This window comes from Magallana gigas, chromosome 9 (genome assembly GCF_963853765.1).
Source record: "Magallana gigas chromosome 9, xbMagGiga1.1, whole genome shotgun sequence".
NCBI classification, from domain to species: Eukaryota; Metazoa; Mollusca; class Bivalvia; order Ostreida; family Ostreidae; genus Magallana; species Magallana gigas.
The window spans coordinates 9054672-9071835 of NC_088861.1; the positions used below are offsets into that span (position 1 = coordinate 9054672).

The 17164-nt window shown below is 33.3% G+C and overlaps 2 protein-coding genes across 12 annotated transcripts in view; one reads left to right on the top strand and one right to left on the bottom strand.

The window, feature by feature from the left end:
- Positions 1-5848, top strand: part of LOC105340480 (SAM and SH3 domain-containing protein 1) — a 41810-nt gene extending 35962 nt beyond the window's left edge. For all 6 annotated transcript variants that reach the window (XM_066071681.1, XM_066071682.1, XM_066071683.1 and 3 more), the window contains 7 exons: positions 1732-1807; positions 2239-2393; positions 2713-2928; positions 3160-3310; positions 3489-4558; positions 4673-4804; positions 4909-5848. In XM_066071681.1, coding sequence (XP_065927753.1) covers positions 1732-1807; positions 2239-2393; positions 2713-2928; positions 3160-3310; positions 3489-4558; positions 4673-4804; positions 4909-5199 — 2091 coding nt within the window. In that variant the 3' untranslated portion in view covers positions 5200-5848. The remainder of the gene's footprint in view (positions 1-1731; positions 1808-2238; positions 2394-2712; positions 2929-3159; positions 3311-3488; positions 4559-4672; positions 4805-4908) is intronic.
- Positions 5849-7095: 1247 nt separating this feature from the next.
- Positions 7096-17164, bottom strand: part of LOC117692231 (cytochrome b5 reductase 4) — a 29492-nt gene continuing 19423 nt past the window's right edge. For all 6 annotated transcript variants that reach the window (XM_034479637.2, XM_034479635.2, XM_066071745.1 and 3 more), the window contains 11 exons: positions 16499-16537; positions 15460-15511; positions 14825-14976; positions 13570-13602; positions 12749-12871; positions 11886-12026; positions 11349-11498; positions 10948-11098; positions 10530-10616; positions 9810-9974; positions 7096-9374 (listed from right to left, as the gene is read on the bottom strand). In XM_034479637.2, the coding sequence (XP_034335528.2) occupies positions 9320-9374; positions 9810-9974; positions 10530-10616; positions 10948-11098; positions 11349-11498; positions 11886-12026; positions 12749-12871; positions 13570-13602; positions 14825-14976; positions 15460-15511; positions 16499-16537 (1148 nt within the window). In that variant the 3' untranslated portion in view covers positions 7096-9319. The remainder of the gene's footprint in view (positions 9375-9809; positions 9975-10529; positions 10617-10947; positions 11099-11348; positions 11499-11885; positions 12027-12748; positions 12872-13569; positions 13603-14824; positions 14977-15459; positions 15512-16498; positions 16538-17164) is intronic.

Consider the following 17164-nt stretch of genomic DNA (forward strand, 5'->3'; position numbering starts at 1 on the left):
TTGCAAAGAAAAAAAAATTAAAGAAAATGTTTTGTAGGGATTTTTCAGTTTTGAGTATAATAATTGTGTTGAAGACAGGGAAATTGATTGTTTTCTTGAAAATTATTGCAATCTTTTTTGTTTTCATCTCTGTGTTAATGTATTTTGTAATTATCTTTTTTTTTTAAAGAGATTTGAGCAGTGTGTTTCCTCTCAGATAAGTTGGTGTGTGAAGTATCTCTACTGTCTTAAAAGTCAGATAAATTTCAAAAACCAAGATGTAAATTGTCCAATGTTTGTCAGATTTCAAACATTTCTTTTATACTCGCAAAGACATCAATAGTGGATTCGATCGCTTTTAACATTTTTAGAGATTCATTAAAAAAGGAGAGAAATTTTATACATGTAGTTTTTTAACTGATATGAATTTTGAAATACTGAGACTAAAAAATGTATAATCAAAATTAAAAATAATTTCAAATTCAAGTGTAAAGTACCGGTATTCTCTCTCTCTCTCTCTCTCTCTCTCTCTCGTGAATTATGATAGACACCAAAAGAACCCAGGGCTTTCTAAAATAAACAACATCACAGACAGATCTTGCACTGCAGCCCTCATTTTGGATATTTATGAGGCAACTAATATACACATCATTAGCAGCAGATATCAACAAATGACTTGGATTTCAAACTCTGTGTCATTTTCATGGAAACTGACGATATCGTCTGACACTTTCTGTTTACATACGGCTGTTCATTTCAGGTTTAATTTAGGCCCAAGTTTTTAACTAATGTGAAGTGCTGATAGGATTTTGATGTGAATTTATTTGAATGTTCTAAAAATTTATTGATCAATGTTCATAATCTGGAGAAGTCAAACAATTTTCTGGTTTTTTTCTTCTTCTTTTTTTAATAACCGGAAATATTAAAAAGAAAAAAAAATAAGGCTTGGATTCGCTTCTGCAATTCCTTTGTTTTGAGAGCAAGAAATTGTGAAAATAGTTTGCATATAGAATATCTGTCTCACGGAAGATAGCTCCGGAGCTTACTGTATGTGGAAGAAATATTGATTTTGTCTCGAAGGTTTAGTAGTTTTTATTGTCAGATTATATAGAAGAAAGTCGGAAGTGTGGTTTTACAGGAACTGGAAAGTAATGCGATTGTTGGGTCAGACAGTAGAGGGATTGAGAAGCCTTAGATTTATTCAATTAGACGAGGATGTCCCCTCATTGATTTTAGGCATTAATAAAGTTGTCAACACACAACAGTTGACCACGGCTTATCATGCAGAAAATAGCATTATCTGCAGATGGTGAAACTTGTCTTTTTTTTTTTTTTCTTTTATTCCCAAACTGACTTGGGAAGAAGAAATTGTGAAAAGGGGGGGAAAAAAAGAGAGAAGGCGAGAAAACAGCCTAAAGTAATAACTGTTTGACATGTTAAGGGAAACACAGCTTAAGATATTGATTATTGAGACTGTCACACCTGCGTGTTCAGTCAGAATAAATTGATATCAGATTTCACGTAACAAATGTTTTGGACAATATTAATGGGGCAGGTAGAGTTACCCCCCTTTCCGTTTTATGTTGATAATTGTTCTTAATTTGGGATAATGATTAGAGGGAGAGAAAGATTAGAGGGGAATAAATCACTGATTTTTATGCAAGAAAATCCATATCTCACAGAGAATTGCATCAAACCCTTTTAAGAGTTTACGAAAGAACTAATTTGTTATTTTCGTCTTTCTTTTTGCAGGTGCGTAACCAGTCTGGGACCAATAAATCGGTTAGCTCTGTCGATAGTTCCCAGAGTGGGGGATCGGGGAACATGTGTATGTATTATAAACTTTACTTTCCAACTGATCTCTTGATCTAAATATCAGAGAAAAATTCACGAGGGAGATGAAAATAGAAATGTATGCATCACCCCCCACATTTTCTCTGTGTAGTTAACAAAATAAAGGTCTCGTGTAACCTCTGGTATTTGGATGAAAGTGCATGTGCTTGATTTTGATTAATATGGATAATTTTATTTTATTGTGTGATTGATCACATTATTTTTTACTTTACAAAAAAAATGATGAAATGACATAACATGGAAATAAATGATTTATGAGAGTTTCTAGACTTAGCATGGAAACGAAAAAATCACTTCAATATTTTAAAATCGATGTTGGTGTCCTTCTGTAGTAAAAGATCCAAGCCATGAAATGTGGTGACATTACAGGTAATTGAATGACAAGATTTTTATATTTGCTTCCAGCCGCTCACAGTGCTAGTCCGGGGAGTGGCAAGAGTCACTCGTCAATGGAGGCTGAGGGGGTGGGGGGTATCCATGACAACAGCACCTCCTCACTTGTCAGGGTCCTCACCGACTACTCACCGTCCAAGTCCGAAGTAGATATGCTACACATCAAGGTATACGACTGTGATTAACGATTAAGGAATTAAAATTAATTATTAGAAGTTTTCTGAAACGTTAACTGCTTCTTCATAATCTTTTTGAGCCATATAATTGAGATTTTTTTCCCCCATTATCTTTTTCTTTTATGCATATTTAGGATATTTTGATTTCAGTTAAATATATCTCTTTATTTACAATTTATCAAAAAAATGAAGAAAAAAAAAAAAAAAAGAGCATGGTCATTTTACATGGAAGTCAAGTAAATGTACTTTGACTTGAGATGATAGACTATGGATAAAATTGCATAACAATAAATTATTTGTTCCGTTACAGAAAGGAGACATTATTTGGGTGGCAACAAGAACTGCGGGGGGACTGTGGAAGGGAGTGCTAAGTGGGAGAACGGGTTGGTTCAGACCCTCCCACACAGAGCCCTGTAGTCACGGCAATGGGGAGGGAACTCAGAGGAGGACCCCGAACCCCCGGAGAACCCCCCGAAAAACCAAACCCAGGACGGTTGAGGAGCTTTTATACAGGATAGGCCTAGAGGTAAGCATGTTTACAGTTTAACTGGGGTTTTTTTCTGCAGATTTAGTTTTTTGTGTTTTGGTTCGGAAATATGCTTACTTACATTTTAAATTTTTTTCCAATATTATTTTTTGCTATTTTTGAATGGATGGCTATAAAAACAGCATTTTTTTTAATTTTACTATATGGATAATACTGTTAAAAAAGAATCAGTTGAAGTAAATTTTAAAATGAAAATTCTTTTATTGACAGAGCCTAGAAAAAGTCTTTCTGGAGAATGGATTTGAGCACTTGGACAACTTTGCCGACCTGAATGAGAGTGACTTGGATGCTCTTGAAATCATGGACCCCCAGCAGAGAGCCAAGCTTTTAACAGCGGCAGAGTTACTCTGTAGTGCAGAAGGTAATACATGTACAGAGTTAACATTGATTGATATTAATTGAGGATTTCATATATAGCTGTATGATGGCAGTAAGTAAACAGGGTTTTACTTTTATTTATAAAAGGATAGCCCATTTTGACAGAGAGGAAAAAGAAAAACAAAAAAAAACGTTTACATAGTTTTCACATGGCATTGCAGATGATGAGTTTCCAGAAATGGGGACCCCAAATGGATTGCCAAATCATGCAGGGTACTGTTATTCACCTAGACTAATGACGATCAACGACTGTCACCACCGGGTCTGTCCAGGGAGTAGGGACTCTGGTTGCTTTGGCAGCTGCGAACATTTGGGTCACAAGGAGGTTTTTAACAAACAAGGCTACATGATCTCGTCAAAGAACCAAACTAGTCGTGTGTCCCCGCTTCAGTATAATAAGGAAAACCTGCAGCCTGTGAATCAGAATCGAACTGTGGGGGATATTCGATATGTCTGCAGTCGACCGGCTAACAGCAGCGGGAGGGGGAGTGCCAGCAGTGGACGGACCAGTGTGGAAAATTGTGGAGGGGAGAGTCAGACGTCGGACATGGAGCGCAGTGACAGAGACTTCACGGAGGAGGACCGGGAGGTGTGTGAAATCAACCGCGCGATCCAGAGGAGTGACCCTCCCTGTGTTCACCCTGGGGAACACGTTACTCCACAGGCAGAGGATAATTCTGTGTTTGGAGACTTCAATGTTCTCATGTGTTCAAATGCTGCCACACAGACCTCTTCCCATTGTGAGTCGACGGACCAAAGGTGCTCTAAGTTTGCCATTCAGGCGAACAGTCTTTCTAATGGTGCTACCGAGTGTGAGAGGTCCAAACCGTTTCCTAGTAAGGTTGTGAACAAGTCCAAAAACACTAAACAGGATGCTCAGGTTCAAGTGATGTGTCCGTTTGGGCCTCTCTCACTGGTTCATGAAGGAAATCAGAGACAAGACTGTGTTCAGAAACAGCGGGGCTCAACGGGGGGTTCCTCCGATTCGACCCCTACTGGGGAACTACAGGGGAGAGCCCAGTCTTCTCTAGGTGCCATATCAAGTCAAGGGGGACAAGTGCAATACAGTGACAAGAAAGTGCCAAACAACAGACCGCAGTCTGTGGACAGTTCTAGACAGGTTCCATCGCCCAAAGACTTCAGGAATGTTAAGAAATCCTTAGTATCACTAGTCACAGCCAAGTTGGCGGACGAGAAGATCAACCTCTCCCAAGAACCTTATTCCACTAAGGTAATACAGTTTTCATTTTTTACGAAAATTAAATAATTTTTTTTGTTGAAATTTTCTGAGCTAGCATTTCATTTCTTGACATGACTTAATTTTTTGGATGAAATTATTTTTCAGCTTGGAGAGTGCCGGATTCCTCCACCTCTTATCCAAAGATACTCTGAGGAACTCAAGCATGACGTGACCAGTGTGTGCACTGTACTGGAACAGGTGCGAGTGCACTCGCTCACCACCCAGCATAGACCTGTGGTAAGTTTCAAGTTCATTCACGTATTTTTCAATTTTGTAAATGAACTGAAATTCACATTGAATATTTCAATGTTCTAAAACTCGTCTCTCTTTCTTGTTTTTAGATACAAATGGAAAACCTAGCTGATAAATGCTCTCTAGGTGCCGAGCTCAAAACCTCGTCCATTCCTGATTTCTTCATTTCCATTGGCCTTCCTATGTATATCAGTACTGTGATTGGTCAGAACTACAAATATTTAGAGCAGCTTTACAAACTGACCAATCAGGAGATTCGTGACATTACGGGCGCACCTCACAAGCATGCTAAGAGAATTTCTCACGCTCTCACTTGGGTGAAAAAGAAGATGACTGCACAAATCGGCTCTGACGAATCTGGTCTGATTGATCGAGTGTAGACTATATCAAATGTCGGACCAGTTTTAGCTTAAAATCTTACGTTTACTATTTTCCATGAAAATTTGGTGCAATCTTATATGTATTTTATATTATTTTACGCAAAATATATGCCAGGGCAATTTGTTTTTAGATATTCGACAGACATGTTTGTCAATTGCATGTACCATTTTATTAAATGTTTTTTACTTAGTACCTATCTTATCCATATTATTAAAAACAAAACTACAGATGCTTTCAGTGTTCAAGAAACTTATTTTAAACAATACATTTTAATGTATGTACTGTACATGTATAAATTATTACAAAATTTTTATAAAATTATTATGTGGGCGGAAAAGTTATGGTACATGTACATGTATTGTAGTTTGAAACCAGTGTAATTATTTGGATTCTGATTGTGATTTTTTTCTTTTTTTTTTGCTTTGAAATGCAAGAAATTCACACTTGTGTATAAAACATAATGATGGTTGTAACTTAATTTGGTCCATGTATGAAGAATGTCATAATCACACACAGTTATACTATGTTGATGAAATGTAGATTTGAGTTTAATTTATGATGGCTGTAAGCCAAAGACGTTTGTTGTTTATATCCCTTTTTGTTTCTGTTAAACAGTTTACGAACATAAATAAAAAGTGGGACATAATATATTTGTGTTTCTTCTTTAGTTACCAACTTTGATGAAATGGACAATCTGTCTCTTTAAGTTCTAACTAGTGAGAAAACTGCACATTTCCTGGTAAAGTTTGTTATTTATCACAGTACCCAAGCTATGCTCAAGTCTTTTTTTTTTTGGGGGGGGGGGTGAAGGAAAGGAGAGAGAGAAATTGGAAAATTGGAGACAGGGATTTGGGGGAATAAATAAATTGCATTTATAGTAAAGTGAAGTCAAATTTTGATGGGACAGCAAAAAAAAAAACATGGAGATATTGTAAGATTTAAGATATAAACATATTATACATAAAGTGATGTAGGAAGGGACTTCCAATTTGCTTGGACATATTTATAGTATACAAAATATCAATGTTTCAGATACATGTACCCAACTTAAACAATCAATCTGAACAAGATTTTGTAATGTCTCTATAGAATTTATTTTTGTTGTAACACTATAAACAAATTTCTATATAACAACAAGTATAACTAATTTGTACAAAATGTAAAAATATTTTGTTTTCATATGAAAATGACAAATAGTAGCAAAGAAACAAAACAAACAATAGCTCAGTATCTTCATCAATCGATCAACCAAACTCTATAATCACATTGGGAGATGGATTCTGTTCTTTTATATATTTCTCCTAAATAAAGTATATATATTTTTTTAATATATAGAACCTTCAGTGGCAGAGTACTTATTGTTAAAATATTGTCATAATTTCTCTTGTCAAAACTATTTGAAATAGTTACATTGCTTGCATTTGATTTTTAATACCACAAAATATACAAAAGTAATAAAACATTAATTTTTTCAATACTTATCACTTTTGTAATGTCATCAATAATCAACCTGTTCTATATAGGTGTGTGTATAGAATTACAAATTACAAAACAAATACACACCCAAAAAATACATACATGTATTGCAGAGGGGCCTTACCGCTAATGTCTTAGTAAGATCAGTCAATTCAACTCACAAAAAAAACCCATGCTACCTGTTTGATAACCTTTGACTTGAGTCACTTGACAACATCATATTTGTCATAGTTTACTATTGTGTGGAGTAAAATTCCACCAAAAACTAATAATTTAGATATATTATACCAAAAATAAGTATAAATGTATGTTCCATTTGATAATATTCTATAATAGCTGTTGATCCTGAGGTAAAGGATGAGAATACATGTATGTCTAGTTCTTTGGGTCAGGTGTCAAAACCAAAATTTTTTTCAATATATTACTCAAAAAATATTATAAATGTATATTACATATGTTCCATTTAATAATATTCTATAATTGCTTTTGATCCTGAGGTAAAGGTGAGAATACATGTACGTCAAGTTGTTAGGTTCAAAGGTTAAGTCAAGTCGTACAAAGACCAATTCATATACGGGTTATCTTCAATGTAAACAAAAAATTATCATAAACAAAACCGAAGACTCAACTTGTATGCAAGAATCTTTCTATCATTACAAAATGTCGTATATGAGTTGGTCTTCGTAAGACTTGAAATATAAATCTTGGTTCATACTAGTGAATAGATAGATTGACAGTTCAGTAAAAATCATATATGTCAGGGAAACGAACAGGTTTGTGGAGACAATACGAAATGTAATAAATCAATCAAAGGGAAATAACTCTGTAATGTTACTCTAAAACAAAACAATATTTGAGCAAATGAAATGTAAACAATGAAACTATTGAATGAAATGGAGATGAAGAGGGGGAAAAGAAACAATGATGGGAGGTAATTCATGTTGGGTTTCACATTCATTGCTTATGCGACAAATAACTTGCATTTGTTTAATTTACAACTTTTTTTCATCCCACTTTATGATAATATAACATCACTTAATATATTGCACGCAATTTGGAAAAATATTTAAAAATATGTCAAGCATGTATGTGCTAGCTGTGAGAATAAATAAAAAACACATAAAAACTATTAGCTGGGAGAAGAATCTTAAAAATTACCCCAGGTTCTGCAAGCTCTTAGAAATCAATGAATTAGATATCACAGAAATTGACACCAAGTGTCAAATTAAGATCTTAGACATTCAATTTGTAATAGGCAGACCTTAATATCACAAATATTACATGTATTGATGTAACCAGCTCCCTGCCACATTCAAAGTATGCTGTGCTTATGCCCAGGGATAATTTTACTTCATAAATAACTGTTAAAAATTAATCCTTTACATGGTAAAAATTCATTTTTTAAAATTTATTTATTGAGCTGTCATATATTTATCATAGTTCAATTTATTGTCAATACTGCTGCAGAATTGGACCACTTGGTGTCATAATTTTGCTTGAAAATCTCTTGACCATACAGGACTTAAAAAATCAAATTAATACTTACAAAGTATAACAAATGTATCTTTGCATGACTTCTGACCACAAAATAAATTAAATCTTAAAACTTATTTTTTTTTTCTTATGAAGACAACCTGAATATTTTACAAATTCAAGTCGAAAAAAAAAAAAATTCTCAAGACACGCATAAATACTAATTACCCATCAATCATATTTTAATATCTAAAAATAATCAAAACTAAAAACCAACAAAACAAACAATCCGACAACATTGAAAATTGATACACAGAGCTAGAGAGCTTCTAGGAATGCTAGTTTTAACAATCATAATGCCTGTCTCTATCATTGAACTCCTCCATCAACTGATAAGTCAGAAAAATATCTTGATGCTAAAAAATAATGAATTTGTCTCCCTCTCATTATAATACGCCCGAAAAAATTTGTTATTAGCTAGTCTCCTTCATGATAAGAATAATGTAGTTTCATATATTCTGTAATTGTATGTTGAACATGTACCAGTAATTTTTTTTTCATGAAGCTGATCCACTAAATCAAGAGTGAGAAAATTCAAAGTCTGCAACACATGAACCTTTTTCATTAGAAGAACAATACTCACTTTAATATGGCTCTGATATTCATTAAATCAATGAAAACTGTTCCCCAAAGTTATTAATGAAACCACGGCATAATTAAATGCACAAGTACTGCTACATGTATTCTCAAACTTATCAAAACTTGAAATTTTTTTGAAAGAAGATTCACTTTCTCTTCATACAAAAAATTGAAAACTAAATTTCTTATACCAATTATCTTAATTTTAATTTAATTACAATTGCAAAATACAGAGCTGAACACCAACTTTAAAAAAGTAATTTTGAAAAAATAGTTCTGTCAACAGTCACATAATTTTGTTAAACATGTAAGCTAACTGCCATTAATTGCCATTAACAATAACATGGAGTTTGACCAGTGTACTCCAAGAACTTAATGGAGCATCCATCACATTTCTGTGAAATACTGTCATTTCGAAGAGGAAATCCCCGACGGAACTTGGCCGGTGACAGACCGAGACAGACCGAGATGAGCTGTGAGATACAAATTCCCTGAGATGGATTTTTTGAGTTGAGATAATTTGTATCTCAATCACCCTTGGAATGCATGGTACTCACTCTCAGAATATCCGAGCTCCTTGGCAAATCTATCAACAAAAATAAATGAGACGTTAACTCAAATCTATCTATCAACCATTACAAAAACTATGAATATCTGATGCCCTCTGCAAATATAGTATATTTACTATATATGCACATACCAGTAAACATAAATTCATGAAAATTATAAATCCTTTGCATATTTGATTAAAAATATATCAAATAAGCAAAATTTTGATACATTTGTTTTGTGAAAAATATTCAAGACCACAAATGTTGATCAATAACTAGTATGTTTACAAGATTGAAACTTTGAAAGAATGGAAATCTGTGCATTTTTGTATTCAGTATGAATTGCATTTTGTAAATATCACTGAGGTTGAAATAAGACTTTCAGAATTTTTTTAAAGATATAATATCCAATAAAAGTATGCAATCAAGAGAGAAAAAGAGCACAAAGGCAGACAGATGGATGCACTTACTTAGTAACTAAGTTAGTAAATGGGGTGGGACCACAGGCACATATAAGTAAATTGGATTTTTCTGTTTGTTGAGGTAATGATGCTTTCATTAGATCGAGAGTTATCCTTCCTGTCTTGCCGGACCAGCCACTGTCTGCCTCAGACAGGATGTAATCACAGGAAAATCTGTATTATCAAAATTTATATCATATTTCATAAATACAACCATATTTCTGTGTTTTTAAACAGTTAAAAAGAATTCTAAAACTTGCAAGCGTTTCTTTTAAAATGCAAATTGAAAATACATGCATCGGTACTTCTTATACATGTATCTTACCTTTACCAATTTAATAGAAAATTAAAGTTATTGAAACATCTTATTTTTTCCTGTATCTTAAAATTTGCTGTTTTTCAGCTTACAATGTAGCTAGTCAGCTGATGAAATTCAAAGCGTAAGTCTAAACAAGGCAAAGTCAAATTTTACTGAAATCAATGACAACTTTCATGACATTGTAGTTTCATCAATATCCATTTAATACCAATTTTCATGGATTTCTTTGTTGAGTTGATCCATGAATGAAGTATTCATCAAAGTTCAATTTCTATTAATACATCTACATTGTACTGATGGGATCATTGTTCACGAATTTACGTATCCTTAAAACTATGATTGTCACTAAATCCACAAAAATCAGTGCCCGTGAAATATTGATGAAACCACAGTGATTCTTTTGTACAAACCTATCACTTTTCTCAGCGAGGGACTGCAACTGGTCATACCAAAGAATGTCCTCCTCTCTCTTATTGAAAAATACTAACTTTAGATTTCTGGAAGAGTGAAAAATTCATTCAAGTATTCAGATACTGATAGGCCTAAAATTTTAAGTTTTCATTCTCAGGCACTGCAGCATCATGGCAAATGCTGCTGCATTTACTAATTTCATTGCTACATGTATATTGAAAAGGGGAATAACTCAAATTTTCAATTTTAAGTTAAAAAGTGAAAACTGAGTTATTCTCCTTTGCAAAATAAATTACCTGCCTGCTGCATTACAGGTCTAAGAATCTATACATTAATTTACGTTGGCCAAAGGTAATATCACAAGAATTTTTTTATACAAAAAAAACAAAATTTGATCCATACTTTGTTGATACTCACACTCTAGACTTTGTGTCTTCTATACAGTGATGAATAAGTCGAACCATTGGAGTAAAACACGTACCCGCGGCAAACATGACTAGATTCTGACACACAGACAGACGATCCTCGCTGAAGTCCCCAGTAAATGTACTGACCTCTACAGGGTCACCTACAACAGAGGTCAAAGTTCATGAACCAATTTGTTTCTTATCCAGCCCTCTGAATTTAGAATTTTTTTCATCTGCCATTCAGATAAAATATTAAAAACCATTCTAGTCACATAACTTCTCTACCTCAATGCTGAATGGCAGATATATAGTAATACATGTAAGTAACAGTAGTCTTATTTCTGGTCTGGTAAATTTTACACTGAAGTTAAACCTCACACAATATTAAAGCTACACTGTTTGTGTACCTACCTTTACTGAGGGAATCGATCCATGGAGTAAGAGCTCCATTTTTGTAGATCTTTATCATCAGGTATATTACTGACCCGTCCTTGACCCTAGGATCCTGCTCCCCGGTCAGGGTCGGTGTCACTGCTGTGTAACTCCTCACCACCTCCATCCCTGAAACCAGGTGAACATGTGGAGATGAAAATAATGTTAATGCATTGCACCAAAAAAATTCATTTCTATTCATGACAAAAACACATTTTACTATTTTCAACCACATGCTATAAACCAACTTTTATTTCTAGCAACCACTGATAATCTTCTATGAAATTACTAATTTTCTTGGCAATGTATAGGTACTACTTTATGTTTTTTTAAATGTTTGACAGGCATTAGTTCATGGCATAGCTTAGGGAATTTCCTTGCATGTGAATAAAATTTACTTTACAGTGTGCGCTGGCTAAAGTATACATAAACGTTTCATTTTCACATGATAGACCTTTCTTCGACAAATTATTTTCATGAAAATCCAGAGCCAATGGTCCAGAGTTCTGTACCCACCTGACACTTTGTGCTGGAGGTGTACATGGTACCCCACAGGAACACACATCCTGGTCCCCTCGGGGAGGGACAAGCATAACAACTTGGAATCATGGGTAACTTGAGATATGGAATCAACGGAACATGTTCTGTATGTTATTTCTGTAAGGAGAAATTGGAACTCAAAAAATGCAGTGCAAAGGGGTTTTGTATGACCAAAACTCCATTATTTCAATCAGTCTTATACTTTCAAAGAGAATAGTACCATTACAATCAATTTGACCTTGAACTTAAAAAGACCTTGAATTATTGACCGTAGACCTTGACCTTTAACATCAGGAAGCATCAAGGTTTTCTATATTCTACAGTTCAAAAGTTCAGAGGACGGTTATTGTTGACTGACAGACTGACAAGGCCATTATAGTTTATATTACCATGGTTTCATTAAATATTTGTGGGTACCAATTTTCATGGATTTCGTGAAAAATCACTATTTCAAAGATATGTAAATTTGCTGGGCAATGATTTTATCAATACAATATGTTATTAGATACTGCACTTCAATGAACACTTATTAAAAAGTTTTCAACTTAACAAAATTCATGAAGACTGGTTTTCAATAAATAATGATGAAACCACAGTGCGGTATACAGGGAAATATTCATCCCTGTTTTATTTTCGCCCCTTTCACCCTCGTTGTCAGCTGCTGAATTTAAGACTGGGTGAATTCTGATGTCTAAAATTATCTCTCTTTACACACAACTGTGTCTGGGTAAATTCAAAATTGAGTGAAACTTTTCACAAGTGTAAAGAAGGGCGAAAATTACACGGGGCGAAAATAACCATGTATACAGTTTTGTTAAAAATCAACAGGTTATGTGTACCTTGGTCTTTGAGTTTGACCGTTTTGTTGTGTTTCTGTAGATGCTTCCCCACACTGGGCCACTGTTTCTCGGACTCCTTTGTCAGTATAACGTCTACTTTACCAGTGTCTGCATTTACTTTCACTGTCAAATATCAAATAAACAAATTAAAAAAATCAAAACAGCTCTAAGAAGGTTTGATCAGCAAGTTATATATAAGAATTAAAGAGGAATTTTCAAAATAATTTGTTGGTGGTTATAATCTTCCCAAAAACTTTCCTTTTTTCTGTGATTTCACTTAATCTGTGTTCATACAAAGTAAGCTTAACTGTATTATGTTACAAAGATTTGTTAAATTTTGTCTTTTTCACATGGATTTGTCAAATTAAGAAAGTGTGTTTCTCCCCCTCAGTTTTTCAAATTCCAGTAATCAATGTCGAATGCAATTTTGAGAAAAAAAATCTTAATTACGTGATGGAAACAATTAAACCAAAAGCCTGCATGCACTAATGAATTATTTCAACGGGTTATAAAATATTTACTTAATGACGACATCATTGGAAACTGTGTGGGCCTGAAGCTTTTGATCAGAAACAATGTGGGACAGATTGATTTCTGCTGATACAACAATAGTCTTTTTAATGATGCTTTCAATCAGGCAGCTCCCAATCCCCCTTACTTTTTTCTCGTTTTAATCAAAATCATGGAATTATGCAATTTTATTTCATAACAACAGCTGAAAACTACCTAAAAGCTATTATTCGAGGAACAATCATCGTGACATAACTTGTTTTAATATTGTATAATCCTTCTGACACGATGAATTGTATCATAATACATACCTTCATAATGTAATGATATTGCCTCTGCAAGCTCTACAAAACACAATAATTACATAGAAATGAATCAATATATTGGTCCGGGACATCAGTTAGGCTATACATGTGTATTCGTTCCTTAATTACCTGAATTCAAGTTAGAAAAAAATAAAAGGATTTAAAAGTAATTAAATATATTACACAAAGCTTATGGGACGTTTTTTTACGTACAGGTAAATGAAGTTTGAAAATTCTTTGTGGACTTCATACAGAATCATGGGGATCAGACATATGTTCAGAAACATGTAAACAAGTTATTTTCTCCCTATTTTCTATGTATCTCGCACATATAAAACACATACACCCTTGCCTTATAAAGTTCATTTGATTAAATTTTTCGAAGGGTTGTTTTCTATGTCTCACATAAGTCTAATCGTCTATCACCCATAACAATTGAAAAACAGTTTATAAAGGTTACATTTACAAGGCAAAGGTTGATTAGAAACAGGGAAAGGTCACAAATCTGCTGATTGATTGAGAGTAAATTGGACAAGTCATTCATTTCAGACAAAACATTTTAATTAATTAAAAATGAAAAACAAATTATGTGACCATAGGAAAGCAAATCAGACATGATATTTGCTAAATTCATATACATAGGTATATTTGAAAGTGTTTTTATTTTTGTGCAGATCGTGAGAGATTCATACCCTGGTATCTATTTTTTGATCAGCAGTTAATATCATGAGAAGTTCAAATGCTGCATAAATATTTTCAAAAAATCCAGACAAATACATTAACCTTTCCCTTTATTAAATTCAACACAACGTACTCCCTCAAAGTAACGGCATGATATTGTTATTGAAATGTTAACCAAAGCTCTTTCACAAGTTTTTTATTTAAGAAATTAACATAATGTCTAACCAAGTTATACGAGTATAACCTGGGTTGGGGCAGTTTACGCTTTATAATCTGCTGGGCAGACTATAAAAAAGCGTAAATTGCTCCAAACCATATAACTTGGGTAGACATTGAGTTCATTCCTTATAATTTAATTTTCTGTAATTTACTGTTCAAACTGAGTCCATTTCCTTTTAAAATGAAATAATTCTGTTCAAAATTCAAGCGTAATGTCAAGTGGAATCGTACGTTTTTGATGTTGGTGCATTGTGAAGTGTCTTGTGATGTGCAAAGCAGGTTATACAAATTAAATAAATTTTTCTATCCAATCAAATGCTGTGCTACAAACAGAATTAAATTATTTAAAATTATTACTTACCTATATGAAGGTAGTAGATATAGTCTTCTATGTACAGGGTGGCTAGAAAGTTGTTTCCCTGCTTGTCAATGACAACAAAATCGGACTTCATGGACTTCCATTTTGTATACACTACTAAAGTCACGGTTGTTTTAGTTTGAAACCAATCAAATCTGGAAAAAAGAACAAACAAAAAAACAATTTTTCTTCAATTTGAATATAATAAAGTAACAAAAAAATTCTAGAGTATATGTATGCTTTGGAATATAAATATACATTTTTCTAGACAATTTAAGATTTTTTAGAATTTTTAATATGCTTAATACAAAGTAAAAAATCCTGTTCTAATTGATGCAAGACAGTTAAGGCAACATTTTGCACTCAAAGAGGAGTAAAAGGAGGTCGTTTTGCTTCCGTCTAATTTTTTCTGCATGATGAATTTTTCTAAACTACTTTTTGGTGTTTAATAATCTAATTTAAAAGTTGTTTTCAAAAGGCAAGATAAACACCAAAAAATAATGCAACCTTTTCCCACCCCTCCATCCTCCTCAGAAAATTTTTTCATTTTTTTTTAATATCGACATTATATGTACTTATGTACTGCACTGTACTCATACAGTAGTTTACAAAACACCAGTACATGTACTAGTACATACTTGGGTAGGGTTGGGGACTCTGGAACTTTAAATGCTGGTGGAGACATGGGTCCTGCAAAATATAGAGAGAATTCAGTGATTAACTTATAGTGCAATCATCTCTTTTCATACTTAGTCTATATCACTCATAATTCAGTGTGCACTGTGTCAAGAAATACCAAATCATTATCGCTTAATTTTACTGATCGAAATGCGGTACCCTTTCATTGAATTTGGCTGTAGAATGTTTCATTAAGGTACCATTGCCACAGTAACTAATATATATTTGTCACCATTAAATGACCTCTTAGATACAGCTTACAATACATATACTTAATTTTCACCACTTTTTGATAGCAAAATCATTGATAACGGCATACAAAATTCTTATTGCCAACTTTAAGATTTAGTCAGGTCTAATGAATGTATTCAAAAGAACATTATGAAATCAACATTAATTCATTGCATAAGAAGATATTCATTCACTTTATTCATACAGTTTCAATCAAATTCTTGCTTTAGATTAAATCTTACAATTTTTGATATAACACATCAAATAATCTTTATAAATGAAACTTGATATTAAAAACATCAATTAATAAGTTTCTATTCTTCACACTTATCGACAATAACCGGAAATATTTACATTTTCCAGTGTCTTTGCCTGTGATAACACCACGTATCGATTTTGTACTACGGTATATAACCCTAATACAGAGGTGCCAGCGGGGTTTGCTTATTTATATTTAAATATTTAATCGTAAGATGGCTTAACATTATATAAATATAAGGAATAAAGAATAATTCTTTGAATATTATGAGGTGATAATTTCGGTCGGGGCATGATCAAATCTATCATAAAGCCCTTCGGGCTTTATTGGATTTCATCACGCCCCGACTAAAGAATGATTCATTATTCCTTATTTAATTACCGCACAGTTCAGATGCAAGCAGACACCCAAGTGTCTGTAGTACTTTACTTATTCCAAATGCCAGATGACATTTGTAAGGATATTTTTGGTTAACCACGTAGTTAGTGTTGAGATCCAAGGTCACTTACCATTCTTTGACTCCGTAGAATTGGCCTTTAACAGAGATTCTGTGAAAACAATAGCAAAAACAATAATATTTATCAAAAAAATAAATGTCATCATTTTTCATGTTTACATATACATGTAATGCCATTACAATGTACTTTTTATTGATGAAACATGATATATTGCAGAATCATTAGAATTTGTAGCGGCGCAATTTTTGTGGATTTGGTGGTCCTTTTAAGCCTGTAACAAACTAAAAATCAACAAAAATTGGCTCCCGCATAATTTAGTTATTTTACAGTAAATTAATTTCATTCTATAAACTTTGAAAGTTTTGAAATTTTAAAAATAAAATGAAAATTTTTATGAAAAAAAAACCTGTTAGTTTAAGGGATGTGTGTTAATTCTAACAACTGCAAAAAATTGGTCATAAGCAGGAAAAATTAGGCTGAAAATGTGTGTTTAAAAAAGACCTCCATCCTACAAAAACCTTTTGATAACTAAGGGAATATGTCTAGAGGCCATAAATCCACAGATTAACTCGCAGCATTACTCTCAGCATAATGAAGCATAGTGCAGCATGGCAATTCATTTGAGTTTAAGCAAGCTGTCATTTTTGCTTACCACATTTTCATATATATATACACACAGACACACAATCATTCTCAGAAAAAAGCCCTTTTAAGCAT